The sequence below is a fragment of the Eleutherodactylus coqui genome, chromosome 1 (genome assembly GCF_035609145.1).
Source record: "Eleutherodactylus coqui strain aEleCoq1 chromosome 1, aEleCoq1.hap1, whole genome shotgun sequence".
NCBI classification, from domain to species: Eukaryota; Metazoa; Chordata; class Amphibia; order Anura; family Eleutherodactylidae; genus Eleutherodactylus; species Eleutherodactylus coqui.
The window spans coordinates 192305902-192327341 of record NC_089837.1 but is presented as its reverse complement, the minus strand read 5'-3'; the positions used below and the strand labels follow the sequence as shown (position 1 = coordinate 192327341).

The window sequence follows — 21440 nt, the reverse complement described above, 5'->3', positions numbered from 1 at the left end:
ACCATTTCTGATCGCAGCTGTTAATTCTTTAAATGCTGATAGTGGCATTTGAAATGCCCCAATTGGAGTTAGGGGGTCCCTTGCAATAAGATCTTCTGAAAGCCCCCAGGGACACCATTGCAGATTGCCTGTCAGATTATAGTGTAATGTAATACAATGGTATTACATCATACTGCAGGGGCGATCAAAACATCACAAGTTCATGTTCCCTATGGGGATAAAAAAAAATGGAAAAATAATTTTTTAAAAGTGTTATTAAAAAAAATAAAAGTTAAAAAAGCCCTTTTGCCATATCTAAAAAAAAAAGCCCGAAACATATTTGGTATTGCTGCAGCCATGAAAGTCCGTTCTATCAAAATAACGCATTATTTGCCCTGCACAGTGAACATCGTCAGGAAAATAAAATGGCACCAGAAGTCCACTTTGTCAGTCACCCCACCCTCCAAGAAAAAATGTAATAAAAAGTGATCCAAAAAGGTATATCTACTCCAAAATAAACTAATAGAAACTACAGGGCCTTCTGCTAAAAATCAGTCCTTGTACGACGAACAAATAAAAAAGTTATCACTGTAAGCAGATGGCGGCAGAAAAGAATTTTTTTTCCCCCCAAAGATTTTAGATTTTAAAATTAGTACAGGTATATAAAAAAAATAGTTGTTGTGTGACATCCCCACTGGTACAGGCGTTGCCAGCACTTACAGCAGCCCTTCCCACTCTCTTCTCTTGATCACTGTACCCCGTGGCACCAGGGCAGGAATGATGGGGAAATTAAACAACTGGTGATTGGAGAGCAAGGTTGTAAAGGGCAGGCTGGCTATTAATATATAATGGGGTGTGAAGCAGAGTTAAGCCCCTCTGGCGCCATTTAACAGACTGAGTGGCTGTATTTGTGCCTCAGAATCCAAGGTGTGTCTTGCTAGCATTTATTCCATAAGCCCTCACCCACACCCACCCTCACACACAGAATTCAGCAGCCTTTATTGTATGCCTTTATTTGGGACCTTTTTTTTACTGCACCACCCCATGCCATTTTAGTATTTGCCGCTGCTTCATTGACTCTGACATGATCTCACTGCTCCTGATGTATTCCATCCATTTGCCAGCTGCCTCCCGATCCACTGAATACCTCACTGCCCATGATGCAGCCCACCTGCCCTCAGTCTGGGGGTATACTTGTATTAGTATCCTGGTTGTGCTTCTGTATTGAACTATTGCACTATTAAAGGGGTGGTCTCGCGAAACAAAGTGGGGTTATACACTTCCGTATGGCCATATTAATGCACTTTGTAATATACATCGTGCATTAAATATGAGCCATACAGAAGTTATTCCACTTACCTGCTCCGTTGCTAGCGTCCTCGTCTCCATGGTTCCGTCTAAATTCGCCGGCAGCTTGCTTTTTTAGACGCGCTTGCGCAGTCCGGTCTTCTCCATTCAGCACGAGCCGCTTCAGTGTGCTCCCCGCTACAGCTCTTCTGCGCATGCGCAGACGAGCTGTCACTGCTCGGGAGCGCGCTGGAGCGGCTATTCTGTACCTTCCTCTGTTAGAGGAAGGTGCAGAGCTACCGAGCTGTCCGGAGAAGCCGCCCAGCTGTCCCGCCGTCCAGCTGTCCTGGTAAGTGATGGGCCGGGGGGGCTGCCGCTGCGCCGGGGGGGGGGCAGCCGCTGCGATGGGGGGGCTGTCGCTAGGCCGGGGGGGCTGCCGCTGCGATGGGGGGGGCTGTCGCTAGGCCGGGGGGGCTGCCGCTGTGATGGGGGGGGCTGTCGCTAGGCCGGGGGGGCTGCCGCTGCGATGGGGGGGGCTGTCGCTAGGCCGGGGGGGCTGCCGCTGCGATGGGGGGGGCTGTCGCTAGGCCGGGGGGGCTGCCGCTGCGATGGGGGGGGGCTGTCGCTGCGCCGGGGGAACTAGCGCTGGGCCGGGGGGGGGGGGGGCTGTCGCTGGGCCGCGGGGGCTGTGATGGGGGGGGGGGGGGCCGCTGCGCCGGTTACCTTATGCCTGGCGGTGGGTGACAGGTCGGCGGTGTTCACTCCAGGGGTCCGGTCGGCGGCTGCGGGGCGTCTGGTTGCCATGGAGACACAGCTGGTAGCGTCTCGGGAGCGCGCACGTCGGGCTACAGCAAGCGATGCGAAAAGAGCTGGCGGCCATCTTGGGAAAAAGTTTTATAAGTTGCTGAAACGCTGGAACGGTAAGTAGAAACCAGCTAGGAAAGTAATTTACAGGGGTAATTAGTAATGTATGTTTAATTAGGGGGACTGGGCAAAAAAATAAATTCACTGCTTCCTCGAGACATCTCCTTTAAGTTTAGGGCAAACGTTCCATGGCACACTACATCGTGGGCTCCTTGCGCTCATTTTCTGGTCAGTCAAGTAGGTAACCTGTTGGTTGTTAAAAGTTTGAATCCTACCCCTGTAACAATCCATTCTCACCTGGAAGTATTATTAACAGTGCTGTACAGAGGCACGTATGATATCAGTAGTAGAGAGCTGTACCAAGTGTGTGAGCTTCTGTATAGGCTCTATGAACATGGCTCTACTGTGTTTTTGTTGTGTTTTGTTCTTTTGCTTTTTTTTTTATTAAATCACTTTTATTCACATTTTTAACTTTAACTTTGCAAACAAAAGCTTGCATTTTCAGTCTCAAGGCCCATTTACACGCAAAGATTGTTCAAAAGAAAGGTTCTGAGCGATTAGTGTTCATTAGCAGTTTATGCAAAACAATGTCCATTAGCAGCTTATCACCTTCACTTGCATGTAAATAGCCCCCTGGAGCTGTATGCAGAGAACAGCAGGTGGTCTGTTCTCTGCATACAGCTCCTTTGTTCTGCCATGGGACTGCAAGCTGAATACAATGTAATCAGCGATCCCGTGGAGAATACAGCACCATGGACAGCAAACACAGCATGTGGTCTGTGTTATCTTCTCATGCTATGTGAAAGATGGGAGCCTTTACACACAATGATTATTGCTCAAACGATGGATTTTGAGCAATAATTGTTGTTTGTAAATGGGCCTTCACATCAAGATTGCAAATAATATGATTTTACAAAACATTTCTAATTAAATTGTAATACATTGTTTCTAAAATGGCTCTACTGTGTGCATGAAACATAACTCTTCATCATATTGGTTTAAGGTGGCATCTCAACCTCTTTTGGGGCATCTGCTAAGGCTATGTTCATATTGCAATTCATTTTCCATTGCCATGTAAATACCAAATTAGCCATTAGCCAGTATCTTGTAAACCCTGTGGGCTGTACAATGCTGTCATGTTCTTCAGTGCCAGGAAGCATGCTATGATCCAGGGATTATTTAGGACAAGGTTGTAATGAATTTCAGCATGGGATTAATAAGGCGGCCTTGCTAACTCTAAGCAACACATGGCAAAACAACACAATAATAGCTAAAATAGTAGTAGAAATTATTATGATTTACTCTCTCCTATTAATTCACTAATTCTAAAGAAAAGCCACAAAGCCATGAAGGTAGTTTTATAAAGCCGGCAACTTAAAAGAAAAAAAACCAGCAAAATCTGCCTTTACTTATGTAGGCCTTGATGTTCACTGCAATTAAGGAATGTAGTCTTTTGAAGAAAATGCCCAAACAGCGTGACAGTAGCTGACAAGTTTGTTAGGCATTTTGTTATTGGGTTTATCAGTACAACACCCAGCAGGGGGCACCGTTTAGTTGCCTGCTATATTTGTAATAAACATCACAGTGCATTTATTTGGCTGTGACATGGAAATGTGTTCTCATTTTTCCGCTCTGTTAGGATATGTAAAACATTTCTCATTCCACCAATTTATTGGTGTGTTGACAAAACTACGCAGAACATGAAATAGATTCAACACTACCATTTTTGTGTGAACAACAACCAGCCAGGTTTGAAGAGACTGAAGAGAAATGCAAACTTAGAGGGTTGCACTAGCGTGAAAATGACTTACTGGAAGATTTTCATACCACTACGAAAATAGAAAATGTAAATATTTGCGGGTTAAATTTCAAAATCCTATTATTTTGCATGGGGAGAGATTACATTTTGCACATTATCACACAGCAAATTGTAACTCTTCAGAAATGGAAATATTAAACATGCATGAGACAGATCAACAGCGATTAAGGGTTTGCCTCGGTGTCAAGATGAAAAGTTAATTAAAAAACGGGAAAACATATACTGAAATGTTGTAATCTGCATTTTAGATTTGATTTTGTGTACATGACTGTCAGGGCATGCATCTTGTATGAGCTCCTGCTCCGATTTGCAGCGCTACATATAGTAGGCACTACAAACCCTAGTCAAAAAATGACTTATATGGAAAAATGTTGTGAACTTGCTCCATGGCATGTGCAAGGAGGGGGGAGGAGGTGAGCTGTGTCACCTATCGTCAGTTGTGTTAGTGCAGCTGAGCCGTTAGATATAATGTGGGTGCTAAATTGGGTGTGGTTAGTACGAGTTCGGAGAAATAACACAATTTAGGTTCATAATAGGATTTCTGCAGTTCATATATTATTTTGAATAGAAACAACGCCAATCACAAGAATAGCAAGTTTTGGGATAACCTAGAGCCAATCATAACTTGTATTTTTATATCAATGTATTAGCATATAATAATAACCTATTTGCATATAACCAATCATAGCAGATATTACATTAACCATACACATGCTGTTTGTCTTTTGTCAGTAGATATTTCAGCTCAAGGCTCCCATGTTGTCTGGTTTATGGATAAACCCAGTAAAGGTGCATTTAGACACACAGATGGTTGCTTGAAAGATGGCTTTTGAACGATCATTTTGCAAAAGACTACTTGGTACTAATGCCTATTAGTACAAATTAGTAGCGTGTAAGCCGCTGGGAGCTTATTCAGTGAACAGGCAACTCGCTGTTCCCCGAATACATTCCCTTTATTCCGCTCTGGGGCTGACAGCTGAGACAATGTTATCAGCTCTCCTGGGCAAAAGACAGCGTGTGGTCCTTCTTATCTGCTGTTTTGGCCAACAATGGATTTCATGCCAAACTAAAATCCATTGTTCGGCAGAAAGGAGAAAGATCGGCAAATTTACACACAACAATTATCGCTTAGACAGACAGATCCTTGCTGGCTTCTCGCTGGCTTCTTGCTTATGGCTTTACATTCTATGTGAAGTGCTGAGTGGAGAGCGATTACATGCAGCGATGGTTTGTATGCTGGTTGAAAGTGAGTGACAAAAGAAGAACATCCACGACTTCTGCCAGATCTGCCATTCTGAGTGAATGGCTCTGCCGTGATAAGATTGCGAAGGTGCCGTCTGAGTGTCATGGCAGCCTGGGGGCTTCTGAAGTCCCCAGGGCTGCCATGTAATTCTGCCTATTAAGATGTGCCTGTAGCACATCTTTAACCCCTCTACAACCATCCCTGTGCCTTTTGATGGCAGCTATTAAGGGCTTTCTTCTGATGCACCGTCTTTTGGCGGCAGCTGCATCAGAAGCCTGGCAGAGGTCTCCTGTGCCATGCCGAGCTATTGCTCCGCTGCTGGATAACAGCCTGGCACCTGCTGAAACAGCGGGGACCAGAGAAACCTTTACATGCTGTAGTCAGTTTGACCATGTATAACGTTGATCGAGGGAGGGGGCTCCCTCTTTCACCCATCAGACCCCAACTATGTGACCATGTGGTCCTGATTGGTTGCTGTAGCACCCAGACGCTTGAATAAGGCCTCTGGGTCTGCCAGCTATGGTTGAGCTGCATTGGCTTCCTGACACACTGCTATACTGAAGTATATTAATGTATTAGAAGAATTATAAAATATGGTGATATGCAAGTCCCATAGTGGGTCAAAAATAAAAAGTTAATTTTGTATATACAGAAAAATAAAAATGTCAGAACCCCCACCTTTTCCCCTTTACAATGTACTTGGCATAGCTGCGTTTGTTATATCCCTGAGGAAAAAATTAATACATTTAAAGGGGTTGTCCCGCGGCAGCAAGTGGGTCTATACACTTCTGTATGGCCATATTAATGCACTTTGTAATGTACATTGTGCATTAATTATGAGCCATACAGAAGTTCTAAGAAGTTTTTCACTTACCTGCTCCGTTGCTAGCGTTCTCTTTCCCATGGAGCCGACTAATTTTCGCCGTCTAATGGCCAAATTAGCCGCGCTTGCGCAGTCCGGGTCTTCTTCTGTTCTCAATGGGGCTCCGTGTAGCTCCGTGTAGCTCCGCCCCGTCAAGTGCCGATTCCAGCCAATCAGGAGGCTGGAATCGGCAATGGACCGCACAGAAGCCCTGCGGTCCACGGAGAGAGAAGATCCCGGCGGCCATCTTCAGCAGGTAAGTAAGAAGTCACCGGAGCGCGGGGATTCAGGTAAGCACTCTCCGGTGTTCTTTTTTAACCCCTGCATCGGGGTTGTCTCGCGCCGAACGGGGGGGGGGGGGTTGAAAAAAAAAAAACCCCGTTTCGGCGCGGGACAACCCCTTTAACCCACACAATGCACGTCATGAAGAAAAATTACAAAAAACATTGCAAATATAGCCAGTTTGGCCTATTTCGCCCTATAAAAAATGAAATAGAAAGTAATCAGCAAACTGTTGCATGGATCGAAAAATGGTACAATTGAAAAGTACAACTCCTCCTGCAAAGATAAAAAAAACCTTGCCCACCACAGTTGACAAAAAAAGAAAAATGTTTGGTGTCTTTTTTTTTTTTTTGTTTTTTTTTGTTTTGTTTTTTTTTACTTGCTGCATTTAAACTTTTTCTTCACACAAAAAAACAAAAAAAAAACCTATATCAATTTGATATTGGCATAATTGTACTGGCCTGCGGAATTAATTTAGCATATGGTTTATACTGCACAGTGAACGGAAATTAAAAAAAAACATGCCAGAATTGCAGATTTTGTTAATTTAATAACAATCAATCAAAATTTTATATGTTCCCAAAAATTGGATAAATTTAGACTAAAGTTCATCCCGCAAAAAACAAGCCCTCATAGAGTTCCAAGCATCAAAAAATAAAAATGCTATTGGCTCTTGGAATGCAGTGCTACAAAAGCAAATCTTTTTTTTTTTAAAAAAAAGGGGTTTTTGGGGCACAAAAATACCAAAACATAAAAAAAAACTGTATAAACTTGATATACCTGGATCGTACTGGCCGAGAATGTTATCACATTATTTGTTTTGCACACTGAACACCATAAAAAACATAAATGGTATCACTGTAATCATACTGATCCACAGAATACAGACAGTTATTTTTATCGTACCATAAAAATAGCCTGCCAGCCCCCAAAAACTTCAGATTTTTCCCCATTTCCCTGCACCAAGAAGTCTTTAAAAGTCTTCCAATACATTAAGGCTACGTTCACACAGGGCGGAATTGCTGCGGCATTTCTGTGTAGAAAGTCCACATGGCAATTCCGCCCATGGCTCCTAATTCCGGGATTAGCCAGCAAAGTGGATGAGATTTTCCCAAAATCTCGTCCACACGCTGCAGCCAATCCGTTGCGGCAAAGCCGCACGAAAATCGACATGCGGCGTGGAATTCATTTCCGCAGAATGTCAATTCTTTTCTCGTTTCAGCAGCGGCCTCTCTATGGCGAGAGAAAGCCGCAGTGGAATGCCAATGGCAAAACCGCTCCAAAAGCCACGGCTAAAGGCCTCGTTTTTTCTGTGCGGCCATTTCGCGAGAATTCCGCTGAAATTCGGTCCTGTGTGACCCCAGCATTAATGGTACTACTGAAAATACAACTTGAGGTGAATGCACACGGGCGGATTTGAATTACGGAATCTGAATTGGGTGACCGCCTCTGGATTCTGCAGTAAATACCGCCCATAGCATGTTGTAGTAAAGTGATTCTTCTTGCACACTAGCAGAAACCAATTGCCATTTACGCTCCATGCTCCTGCGGCGTCCGCACGGATCCTTTTGATGTCAATATCAATTACCGACAGGCTATGTATTCCGCGGGAAAAGCATGAGTTTAAAAAAAAACCAAAAAACCTGTTCTCCTCATGTGTGATGGTACAGAGAAGCTGGAAGAAGACAGGTCCGCACGGACGCCAGCGAAGGAGATGACAGGTACACACACGGTCACCCGCTACGGTCAGTGACGGATTCTGTGCGGGATTCCACAGGCGGAATAGGAACAAGACTTCATGTAGATATGTCATGGTTTTTTAAAAGTGGGGGGATACCAGAGCTGCGGACTGGGACCTGGATGTAGGTGCATACATGACACTTGGTCATGAAAGGGTTAACTATCATGTCTAATAATGTTATCTATAAAGCACCACCATTTCCTACAGCACTGTGCAATAAGTTATAGAGTCTTTATAAATTCCTTTTGCCTTTCAGTGCAACTTCTCTTTAAGGAGTTTTACCTTGAATTGTAACATTTCCCTTCTCCTCAAGGTGAGTGCCTGAGAGTGAGACGTGGTGCGGAGAGGGATTCATACTCTTCACCTTCCATCCAACACTAATAAGCAGCACTGGAAAGTTGTTTGTCACTGTATAACTGGGTTGTTGTCACATTCTTCCCTGGAGAGCTAGTTAAATTATAAGCAGCTATGTACTATGCCTGGGCTATAGCCATATGTCTGTAAAGTCATTTAGAGCGAGATGGTTAACAAAAGGATTCATTTTAATGAATTCCTATATATTACGAGCCCTGATGCCTATTGGAGAATATAGCTCTGCCAAAAAAACAGCTAAACTTCAGTAGACATTGACTAAAAACTGCAATTCTAAACAATTAATATATAATATGTACACATTATTTTGGCTCATTTTAAAGTAATTTAGAAAACAAGAGTTATTGCTCTCTTCACAAAGCATGTTCGGCAGAGCGGTTATTGGATAAGGTGTAACCGCGATGACATGAAAATAGGGATGAGCGAACGTGTCCGTTACGGACACATCCGCACCCGGACACCGGCTTTGCCGAACACTGCAGTGTTCGCGCGTAAGTGTCCGGGTGCCGCCGGGGGGCGGGGAGATGCGCGGCGGCGCGGGCGGCAGTAGCGGGGAACAGGGGGGAGCCCTCTCTCTCTCCCTCTCCCCGCCGCACCCCCCCGCGCTGCCACGGCGGCCCCCGAACTTTTTCGCCCGAACACTGAAGTGTTCGCAAAGTTCGGTGTTCGGGCGAAAAAGGGGCGGAGCCGAACGTGTTCGCTCATCTCTATATGAAAATAGACAGTTTTACACTTAGTTAGAAATTTCTGAATTACTCTTCAATGGAGTATGCCTTTGTTATGCATGCGTTAGGCACGGCTTACACTAGCACTGGGTCAATGTTGACTCCTAAAATGATTTGCCTTGGTTTAAGAACAGTACATTCATATTAATCCTGATCCTTACCATACACTTTCCGCAAAGGTCACGTCTGATGAGATTGGCTTATCCTCATAGTTTTTTATGTCTTTGAGGACAATTTGAGTTGTGTGTTTTTGCCTGCTTGGGTGTTTTTTTTCCAGTGTTTTTCAAGGTTTAATTTGAAAACGTAGTCCTCCAGGCTCAGGGAATGAAGAAGCAGGATTTATTTCTTCCAGGCACAGATGATTAAAACATCTCAATGCACTCCCACTGCAGGTCATAGTGTGCATGCTTGCCATTATTTTCTGCTAGGTATCCTGTATATAGGTGAAATATACGCTTTGTTGGAAAAAAAATCAAGCACTTAGATGGAGTTGTAATTTTGCTGCAAAACCTGGCATGCAGTTACATCTCAGGTAAAGTGCAATTGATTAAAGTTGTGACGTGATTAGGTTAAAGGGATTGTCCCGCGGCAGCAAGTTGGGGTATATACTTCTGTATGGCCATATTAATGCACTTTGTAATATACATCGTGCATTAAATATGAGCCATACAGAAGTTATTCACTTACCTGTTCCGTTGCTAGCGTCCCCGTCGCCATGGTGCTGTCTAATTTCAGCGTCTAATCGCCCGATTAGACGCGCTTGCGCAGATGGGTCTTTTCCCTTCGGCTCGGTTCGGCAGCAGCGGCGTTCTGGCTCCGCCCCTTCTACGCGTCACCGCGTAGCTCCGCCCCATCACGTGTGCCGATTCCAGCCAATCAGGAGGCTAGAATTGGCACACGTGACGGGGCGGAGCTACGCGATGATGCGTACAAGGGGGCGGAGCCAGAACACCGCTCGTGCCGGACCGAGCCGAAGGGAAAAGACCCATCTGCGCAAGCGCGTCTAATCGGGCGATTAGACGCTGAAATTAGATGGCACCATGGCGACGGGGACGCTAGCAACGGAACAGGTAAGTGTATAACTTCTGTATGGCTCATATTTAATGCACAATGTACATTACAAAGTGCATTAATATGGCCATACAGAAGTGTATACCCCCACTTGTTGCCACGGGACAACCCCTTTAATGGTTTTGCCACCTGAGGCCCTAAATGTGGTCCCACTGTTGGCCTATAAAAAGACTCTCAGAAGCTACCTGTGTTTAGCGGACCTCTTTGTTGTCTTGCGTAGGGCTTGTTGACCACTAGATGCTTCTACGACGCAGTCAAAGATATTTCACCCAATTAAGAGTTTGAGAGGGAGTACATTATTGGAATGCAAGAAGCTGGATGATCATATCGACGAATTGTTGACACTTTGGCTATTCTGACCAAACTGTTAAGAGGTGTTGGGGCCAATGGATGCTTGAGGGCATACACACAAGGTGACTCTACTAAGGGTGCCCTCAACAGACCACCAGCAGAGAGAATAGTTTGATTGTCTGACAAGCATGAGCAGCTCCAACTATCCGGAGGCAGGTGCATCATCATTACAGTCCCCTGTGTCTGTCGGAACCAATCCCAGGCACTTGATCGGAGGACTTTTGGTCTCACGGCATGCATTACATGGATTGATTTTGATACCCACATACTGTCACTTCTGTTTGCAGTGGTGTTGTGAACAACGAAACTGGACTGCTACGTAGTGGAATCGGATTGTGTTCAGTGACAAATTCAGGTTTAGTTTGGGCACTGACTATGGCCATGTTTGTGTCTGGAAATCAAGGGGTGAGCGCCTCAATCCTGCCTTTGCTGTGAAGCAGCACGCTGCCCCCACCCCTGGTGCGATGGTTTAGGGGAACCATCACATATAACACTCGGTCACCCCTAGTAGAGGTACAAGGAACAATGACAGGTCAGCGATATGTTCAGGACATCCTGCAGCCACATGTGTTGTCTCTCATGGCAGGGCATCCAAGAGGCATTTTCCAGCAGGATAATGCTCGGCCGCACACAGCAAGGGGGTCACAGGAATGTCTTCACAACATTGTCACACTTCCGTCTTCTGATCGCCAGATCTATCGGCAATATATGACCATCTGGGACACCAACTTCCACACCCTGTGAGTTTGAAGTATCTAGAGGCTCAGTTACAGCAAATGTGGACTAATATGCCACAGGCTACCATATGGAACCTGTATGCCTCCATGCCCGCCCGTATCACATCTTGTATCAAAGCTAGAGCCAGCCCAACAGGGTACTGTACTAGCACCTCCATCCCCGCCCGTATCACATCTTCCATACAAGCTATAGGCCTTCCTTCAAGTGTTCAGTTTTCTGCAATAAATTATCCTTTTGCTCTAATGTAGTAATCACTTATAATCAACATTACAATCACACGTAGAAAGTTTAGTTTGCTTCCAACATCCTTCTAGAGAATGAATTTTTTTTTTTATATATATATATTGTGTTTTTCACTTTATAAGACACACTTTTCTTCCTCCCAAAGCAGGGTGGAAAAGTCGCTGCATCTTATAAAGCGAATATGCTGAAATTCGTCGCATCGGCATTCGTTTGCTCGATCGTGCTAACGAAATTGCTGTCGCACAAAAAAACTCACGGTCGCACAACAAATGATCATTTACCAGTTTTCTCTCCTCCCCACTGGCGCCCATACGTGCCGCTGATTAGTGGTGAGCGCCGGTGGAACTGCTGCTGCTCCCCCGCCTCCACCAATCTGCTTTTATCCTTCAGCTGCTGAAGAAGCACCGCTGTGACACGGAGCTCCACTGTTTCAGACCTCTGCTGCTTCGTCGCCCGGCACTATCCCTGCGCTGCCCCTGGGTGAAATTAAGATATTTTTTCCATACTTTCCCCCTCTAAAACAGGGGTGTATCTTATCATCCGGTGCGTCCTATAAAGCGAAAAATACGGTCATCTCTTTTTATTAAGAAATGCTTAATAAAACATATAAGTCTGAGAAACAGATCCATACAGATTATTTAAACATACAGGAAGAAACGTCCATTTATGATTGAGACATGCAGGTCTCACGAGGTATAATCTGTCATAGTTTAAAACGCTCATGAATGTTTTCGTAAATGTTTTAATTCTATAAGGCCTCCTGTCCACGGGTGATTTTTCACCACGTTTCCCGCGGCGATAATCTGGCCGCGGGAAACGCAGTGAACGCTTTCCATTCTCCGCTCGCGGGATTTAAATCACAGCATGCTGCGATTAGCCGAGATTCTTTGCGGTGAGCCTATCCTTCAGCGCGGAGAGCTGTGAGCTGTCTCCTGCTCCCCGGTGGTGGCTCCTTGAGTTATCGATGTTCTCTCTTTGCATTATTGACAACCAGTGTTTCAGGCAGCAGCTGTGTTAGACCGCATTCCCACCTATGCATGTGCCTGTTTTCCGCCTTTCTATTCCATTTCCTGAATTGAAAAATGGAAATAAACGTTTGTGGCGGATCCCATTGATTTCAATTGAATTTTTAAGCTTTCTGTTAACTTTCCATTTTCTGTTTACTGGTAAATGTTGCAAGCAGCGCTATTTTTCCAGTTAAAAACAAACACGTAACAGAACAAAAATAAACAGCTTCAAAATCCCATTGAAATGAATTAGATCGGTCACAAACGTTTATTTTCATTTTTCTATTCACGGAAGCAGAAGGTGGGCGGAAATGCATGGCGCATGTGTGAATGGGGCTTTACTTTGTTACCAAGGTATAATCTGTGTGAGATTCACAGCCTTTATTAATGCTTCTAGGAGCCAAGATTGTGTTTGGAAACATTTAGTAGACACCAGTTACAGTTGTGCCTTCTGTCTGTGTATCGCTCACTATATACCCTCATTGGAGGAGCCATCCATATAGACAGTGTTACATGGGTACAATCACTGTAAGGTATCAGTTTCTCACCTGGGCTGTGGAGTACTGTTCTCCTATACCTCATCACCACAAGATCAGCAGCAAATCAATTATTCAGAGATTACAAACATTTAATTCCACAGGGAAATCTGTTTTAGCCTAAAAAACACGTGAAATATTGATGTATATTAAATGTATTGCATCTAAAAGCCCAAGGGTTTTTAGTTCTATTCCTGATGGGAGGCATCAATGCACAGTTTCTAGTTAGTGCTACCACATGTGTTTCCTAACCCAACATTCTGTGAATCCTTTGCGCAGTCACTGTTTATAAAGAAACGTATAGTGCTAGTAATCTTACTCTATATAGTTCACACTAGAAGAAGCCCAGTAAAGGGAAGGAAGAATATAGTATAGATGTATTGATTGTCAATATATCAAGTAGAAGGAAAGCTCACCAGATCTTCTTAATTCACTTCAACCAGTTCAATTCACAGGAGTGCAAGGAAAACCCAGTAGACTGCTGGCACTTGTGTTACTGCAGAAGGAATGCATTACATTCCAGCACTTCCTTAAAAATATAGGTTTTATTTCTTAATGCATAATAACTGTCTCCATTGTGTGTATACTGTATCTCCTACGCATTTCTAGCGTTACCGCTCTTAGTCGTGGCATCCCAAAAATGATCATCTAAAGCATTAAAAGTAATCTCGCCCAATCAGGAGCTGGAAAAGCAATCATGTGAGATAACTGCTATAATAGCACCTACCATAAACAATTATGAACATATCAATTATATATATATAGCAAATCGATCTTATGATTTAATCCAAATGGATATTGTGATCACAATTTAAAAATCCAGAAGGCTTTGCAGCGCAGAAGCCACTTCCTCTTATCTCGTCCCCTCATGGGGTTAATGATCCTTTCAATGCCGTAGTATCTAAATGAGGTCAGATTGCGATTGTGTGCGTTCAAAAATGTTTTGCTGCTCCAGATATATTCCTGTCTCCTATTTATATCCACAATATGTTCTGAAATTCTGAGTTTTAACTTTCTTGTTGTACATCCGACATATTTCAGATTACATTTAACACATTCAGTCACATACTCCACGTGTTCACGATCATAAACACGAACTGTCAGAATATCATAAAAACATAAACTATCAATTTTTAAATTTTCTCCCAAGTACATGTGTATTTACATGTCCTATCCGTGGTGCGTGTGTATTTACATGTCCTATCCGTGGTGCGTGTGTATTTACATGTCCTATCCGTGATGCGTGTGTATTTACATGTCCTATCCGTGGTGCGTGTGTATTTACAGGTCCTATCCGCGGTGCGTGTATATTTACAGGTCCTATCCGCGGTGCGTGTATATTTACAGGTCCTATCCGTGGTGCGTGGGTATTATACAGGTCCTATCCGCGGTGCGCGGGTATTTACAGGTCCTATCCGCGATGCGTGGGTATTTACAGGTCCTATTCGCGGTGCGTGGGTATTTACAGGTCCTATCCGTGGTGCGTGGGTATCTACAGGTCCTGTCCGCGGTGCGCGGGTATTTACAGGTCCTATCCGCGATGCGTGGGTATTTACAGGTCCTATTCACGGTGCGTGGGTATTTACAGGTCCTAGCCTCGGTGCGTGGGTATTTACATATCCTGCATCCACTCTGTCCACACCTATAACTGCCTTTGAGATGTAACCATGTTTCACCCATTGCTACACTAGTACATGTGCTCGTGTGTAGAAAGTTACTGGTAATGTTGACAAAAACATGATTTATTTCCTAGATGTCTCTCTGATTGGGAATGTGACACTGGGTAAAGTGAGGACTGCAGGAAATCGTAGTCTTCACTTCATGCTACTAGCAATCACCCACAACACACAATAAAGGCTATACTAGTTGGAGAGCTCACAAGAATTATACGTGCGCGAACGGGTGATGAAAGGTATAAAACCCATGAAAAGTTAGCTCTAGAGGGATAGGGCTTCACGCGGCTGTCCTTCATGGTCCTTCATGGTCTCCTAATAGCGCCAAAGATGGAGTCCACAATAAAAACAGAAGTTCATTATTACAAGTGAAAAAGATACATAAAAGTCAAAATACTGAGACAACTGCGATTATTTAGTCTACACAATACAATAATGAATACAAGGAAATTGTTGGATTGGTTAGGGGAAATATTGCGATATTATATCGGGATGACATTATCTGAGATTACAGACAATGGATATCAGTGTGTAGCTAAAAGGGACAGGACTTTGGGAGATGCTTTATCAACGAGTACCTTTACTAGTGAAGCAATGAGAGAGGCATGGTTACATCTTAAAGGCAATTATAGATGTGGGTATGCAAGACATATAAATACACACGCACCACAGATAGGACCTGTAAATACACACGCACCACAGATAGGACCTGTAAATACACACGCACCACAGATAGGACCTGTAAATACACACGCACCGCGGCTAGGACCTGTAAATATACACGCACCGCGGCTAGGACCTGTACATACAGACGCACCGCGGCTAGGACCTGTACATACAGACGCACCGCGGCTAGGACCTGTAAATACACACGCACCGCGGCTAGGACCTGTAAATACACACGCACCGCGGCTAGGACCTGTAAATACACACGCACCGCGGCTGGGACCTGTAAATACACACGCACCGCGGCTGGGACCTGTAAATACACACGCACCGCGGCTGGGACCTGTAAATACACACGCACCGCGGCTGGGACCTGTAAATACACACGCACCGCGGCTGGGACCTGTAAATACACACGCACCGCGGCTGGGACCTGTAAATACACACGCACCGCGGCTGGGACCTGTAAATACACACGCACCGCGGCTGGGACCTGTAAATACAGACGCACCGCGGCTGGGACCTGTAAATACAGACGCACCGCGGCTGGGACCTGTAAATACAGACGCACCGCGGCTGGGACCTGTAAATACAGACGCACCGCGGCTGGGACCTGTAAATACAGACGCACCGCGGCTGGGACCTGTAAATACAGACGCACCGCGGCTGGGACCTGTAAATACAGACGCACCGCTGATGGGACCTGTAAATACAGACGCACCGCTGATGGGACCTGTAAATACACACGCACCGCTGATGGGACCTGTAAATACAGACGCACCGCGGCTGGGACCTGTAAATACAGACGCACCGCGGCTGGGACCTGTAAATACAGACGCACCGCGGCTGGGACCTGTAAATACAGACGCACCGCGGCTGGGACCTGTAAATACACACGCACCGCTGATGGGACCTGTAAATACACACGCATTATTGAGAAATGTAAAAATGATGATATTTCATGTTCTTAGGATATTCTGACACTTAGTATTTATGATAGTGAACACGTGGAGTATGTGACTGAATGTGTTGCACCTAATCTTAAATATATTGATATACAGCAAGAAAGCTAAAACACAGATTTCAGAACATATTGTGAATATAAATAGGAGACAGGAATATAACTGGAGCAGCAAAACACTTTTTGAATGCACACAATCACAATCTGACCTCATTTTGATACTACGGCATCGAGGGGAGGAGATAAGCAAAAGCGGCTTATGCACCGCAAAGCCTTCTGGATTTTAAAATTGTTAGCACGATATCCATTTGGTTGAAATTCCAAGAGCGATTTGCTATATAAATATATATTATGTTAGTAATGGGGAATGAGAAATAGTTTATGGTGGATGCTCATATAGCAGTAATGTCACATGATTGTTTTTACAGCTTCTGATTGGCACAGATTGCTTTTAATGCTTTAGCTTTTCATTGTTAAGATGCCATGACTAAGGGCGGTAATGCAAGAAGCGTGTATTCGCTATGGTATACACACACCGTGGAAACTGTTTTTATGGATTAAGAAGTAAAATATACATTTTTAAGGAAGTGCTGGAATTTTATGTATTCATTTTAGATACGGTTATGAAGCAGCACGTCGATACATCTAACAGACATAGAGCTTTGCTTCAATCTGTTGGATCTGAATAGCTATCTGCAGTGTGTCTCCTGCTGGTCACTGTTCAAGTCATGTTTAGATAGACACTAACCTTTCAAGCAACTTGTGCTTATATGGTGGCCAGTGTGATAACTAGCAAAAGACCAGAATCTGTAGTTTTCTGCACAGTCTGCAGAACACAGCACATCAGCTAGGCTCCACCTACCAGCCTTGAGAAGATTAAATGAGGTATACACGGAGTGGAGAAAATATGGAAAGAATTGGACAGAAATCATGTTATTCCTCATGTAGATACAGATGACAGCTTACTCTGAAAATGTAGGTACACTAGAAGACCAAAGCACAACGCATCAGTGGTTTACACTGTATGTCACGCCTGTATTACTGACAGTGATATGTCTGCATCAAAGCTACTGTACTGAAGGCTGCTATTCTTATTCTAATAAACTATTTTTAGGGTACGTTCACAAGGGGGGCAAATTCTACAGAAAATTGCATAACATTTTGACTCCAACATAAGAGTCAAAATCTGCACTATTGGGGTTAATGTTGACTCAAAATCCGCCGTATATCCACAGCTGATTTTGGCACGTATAGCGCTCCCCTCACCCCCCAATTCATCACGCAGTCAACGCAGCCCTTCACTCGGTACCTGGCGGCCTCTAGTGAGCGCAGCACCACTCGTCAGGTGGTACAGAAGTGTTTTGCAGTTTTACGCAGCATTTCTGCCCCGTGTGAACATACCCTTAAAGTGGTTTCGTACTATTGTTATAATACATTTTTTATGGGTATCGCTATTCTTTTGACGGCCAGGACCCCCACCAGTCCTTAGAATGAAGCTGACACAGCACTAGTTTCCTGTTTTACAGCGACACTCCAGGGAACTGCAACATAGCCCCAACCACCCGGAAAAAAACAGAGGGACTTCTTTCTTCAGATCGGACTCCAACCAACCATAATACTATGACGTATCCTAGCAATATAGCATTTCCATTAGAAGATGGGAATACCCCTGCAAATAGTGATGCATGCACACAATCGCTATCTCTGTATACATGTTTTATGCTTGTTGCTTTTAATACAGTAAATGACTGTTTTAGCTTTGCTACATGCAGATATTGTTTAATATGTCACTAAATGAATAATGGGCCTGATCATGGAGTTTCATCTGATCTCTGGCAATATTTTAGGCAGTAATCAACAGTAATCAGTCCAAATGTGATTATAATATGCTAATGAACACAAGCCATTCAGTAGAAGCTGTACATTCAGTGAATACATGTTGGTATTTATATTGTAGCTGTATGCCACATTCATGGGGTATTTTTTTGTCTCTGCAGGTTGCCTACTTGAAGATGTGAGGAGCCTATCTCCTGCCCCTTGTGCTTGTAAGACTTGGAAACTGCTCTTCTCCCAGTAAACAACAAATGTGAATGAATATAAAAGACAAATGGCAGTTGTCACATGAAATACAGATGAGGGTCTGCCATCTCCATGACATGCACACCGTACACAAGTCTAGATTCTGGCCACTATGCAGTGGAGAGTTTGGGCAACCTTTAAAAAGACCTGGAATTCCCCTGGGATCTGATATTCAGCTCCCAAGACCTACCAGGTTCTTCCTTACGTTCTGCATCTTTAAGATGATTCTGTTTCTATCCAGTGGAAAAGAAGAATTTTAATCTAATCTTGGAATATTTTTTTACGTGCAGCTTTCGTATCTCTTAACTTGTCATATCAATGATTGATGTATATGAGCCTTGAACAAGGCATTCTCAAGAGATAAGTTATGATCATATAATTAGCATGCTGCACAGTTGACACCTATTATTGAGTGTGACAATTACTTTTTTATGTTTGCTACAATTGAACAAGATCCCGGTTGCTCGTCTAGGGTAGAACAACTATTGTTTTCATTTTAACAAATTTAATATAAGCCAATGTTCTCTTAAAATGTAAAGTGGTTAATTCATTGGATCTTGAAAAGTTATAGAATTACTCATTTACTTTAATTTTAGGAAATGCCTGTATCAAAAGTTATTCCCTTACCAATGGCCCAGAATTTGCTTAGGAATGGTGTTGCCAGGGGGAAACATCCACCTGTGGGGCACTGATGTACAGATCATGGTCTTTCTCAGGTCCCTGCACAGCGCTGTGTGGAGTATCTGTGCAGGGAATAGATACTTTCTACTTTGGCTGATATACTACGCCTGCACATGCGCTGAGCCGATGCTGTAACGGCTTGCACAGTCCTCATTCCCATGGGTATACATGCAGAAAAGCAAATAAGTTGCCACCAGATTTGTGCACTATTGGATGCTGCTGGATGATTTAGATGGACACAATAAGAGTGATGATGCCGGTGTCTTGTACAATCCCTATGGCTTATATGGTGGTAGCAGCTGGGGCACCTATACAGATCGGAGTTGTAGAGCGCAGAGGGATGGTAAGAATCGGCTCAGTTCATGTCCACCATAGAGATCTGCTTTGTGCTACCTGGAACGCCCACAGTTCAGCAAGAAGTCCTAGAAATAAGGGGATTCCATGGGAGCAAAGGAAAATCAAAAATGTGGGTATTTAAACATTATTCACTGGCCATGTTCATTGAAATGCATTGTACATGGGGTTACTTTAATAATTTAGTACAATAAGTTAGTGGAATAACCCCTTTACTGTGCCCCTCCTTAATAATATCTATGTTTATCGTGGATGCAGATCAGTGCCACAAAGATTAAGAAGGTTAAATGCTTCCGTTTTTTTCTTTTAAATCTCTTTTTTCTTTTTTATTGAGCGTTTGATATTAACCATCATGTCAAAGCAAAACCATGGATGATGTACTATATGTAATGAAAATATCAATCTGACATATGTCAAAAAGTCACATAAGTCTGCTAAAAACTAATCCGATCATTATGAGAAGGAGACCTGTTATATTCTGCATGCTTTATTACTGTTTTAATGACACGATTTTAGGATATGCAAAAGGGTTGAGCTCTCCTGATGGCAAGAGTGGCGACATCTGTAAAGATGGAATAGATCTATATGGCGTATACTTCACCGTTGTTGTAGGAATCCAATGGATCCATGACACTCTAGGATCACCTCCTCTTCTCCACACATAGGAAGTGCCTCAGAAGTACATCCTCAAAATCACACCATTGAAGTAGCCAGAAAAGGATTATCATTGGAAGTCTATTGATCCCACTAAGATGTGGCAGGCACTTTCTCTAACCAGTCATAGGCTTCAGTACAGAGCAAATGCCTAGGGCGGACTCCTCCTGCACTGCACCTGCCCTGTGTTTACTCCGCTGACTGCTCCATACAGCTCTGCTCCCATAGCATGGTGCATCCAATCCAACCCCCTAGTTACTTCTGGCAACACATGTTTCAATGCCATTTTTGGGACCATTCGGTCTCCTACAGACGTAATTCTGATGGTTTGATATCAAGGATGCCTTTCCGAGGCATTTTCTATGTGAGAATAGGAAGTGATCCCAGAGGTTGGTACGTCCACAGTGATGAAATACACCCCATATAGACTTATCTGGAATTTTATTTGACTCCTGTTTTCCACCTCACCTGCTCCTTGGGAGCGTGTATCCCCTCGGTATTAGTGCTGTAAGGAGGGATAAGAGCCTGATTCAATTGAAGGGTACAGACAGGTTCCAGTCTGGATATAAATGCTTGACTTTTTTCAATTCTCTAAATAAATAGCAATTCTCTCCAATGTTATAGCAATTATTATTATACCTGTTCGCCCATATTGTTTTATAAAATAAAGCAACACATTTTGACAGTCACGTGTCTGTCTTAGAACGTGGTTCTCTGTAATGAAAAATTGTAATTACTTGACTTGCAATACGAACTGTTTTAGCCATTTCCTGTGTGGCAGTGCTAATGCACATTAAGCAAGAAATGCACCACATGCCTCATATTACACTTCTCCTCTGCTCTCCATATTCCGTACTGTATTATAATGGTTTGGAATTGTACAGAAAAATACATTTACAGCCTGCAGAGTGTCTTAAGTAGACTTACTAAATTGACTTGCTGGAAATACTGCTGTTTAAAGGGACCTTGTAGTGTTTTAAATTGTATCTGCTAGCCCTGAATATTTCAGTATTGTGATTTCTAAATGACTTGAATGTAGGCCAAAGTAGTAATATGTCTTCCTGTAGAGGTATAAAGTGGACCACTAGTTTTAATTGTATGTTCTAGTCTTTTATTAGTTTTTGTATCTTTATTATATTTTCAGTATATAACCAAAATGTATTGATAAATCATGAAGGATCTGATCAAAAAGTTGTCATAGGCTGAGGTAAGATAAGACTGCTGATCCTAAAGAGGACTTCTAACTAAATAT

General features: G+C 43.5%; 1 protein-coding gene across 2 annotated transcripts in view; it reads left to right on the top strand.

Moving 5' to 3' along the window:
* Positions 1-20873, top strand: part of UBE3D (ubiquitin protein ligase E3D) — a 155029-nt gene extending 134156 nt beyond the window's left edge. For both annotated transcript variants that reach the window (XM_066604954.1, XM_066604961.1), the window contains exon 10: positions 18418-20873. In XM_066604954.1, coding sequence (XP_066461051.1) covers positions 18418-18438 — 21 coding nt within the window. In that variant the 3' untranslated portion in view covers positions 18439-20873. The remainder of the gene's footprint in view (positions 1-18417) is intronic.
* The last annotated feature ends 567 nt before the right edge of the window (positions 20874-21440 follow it).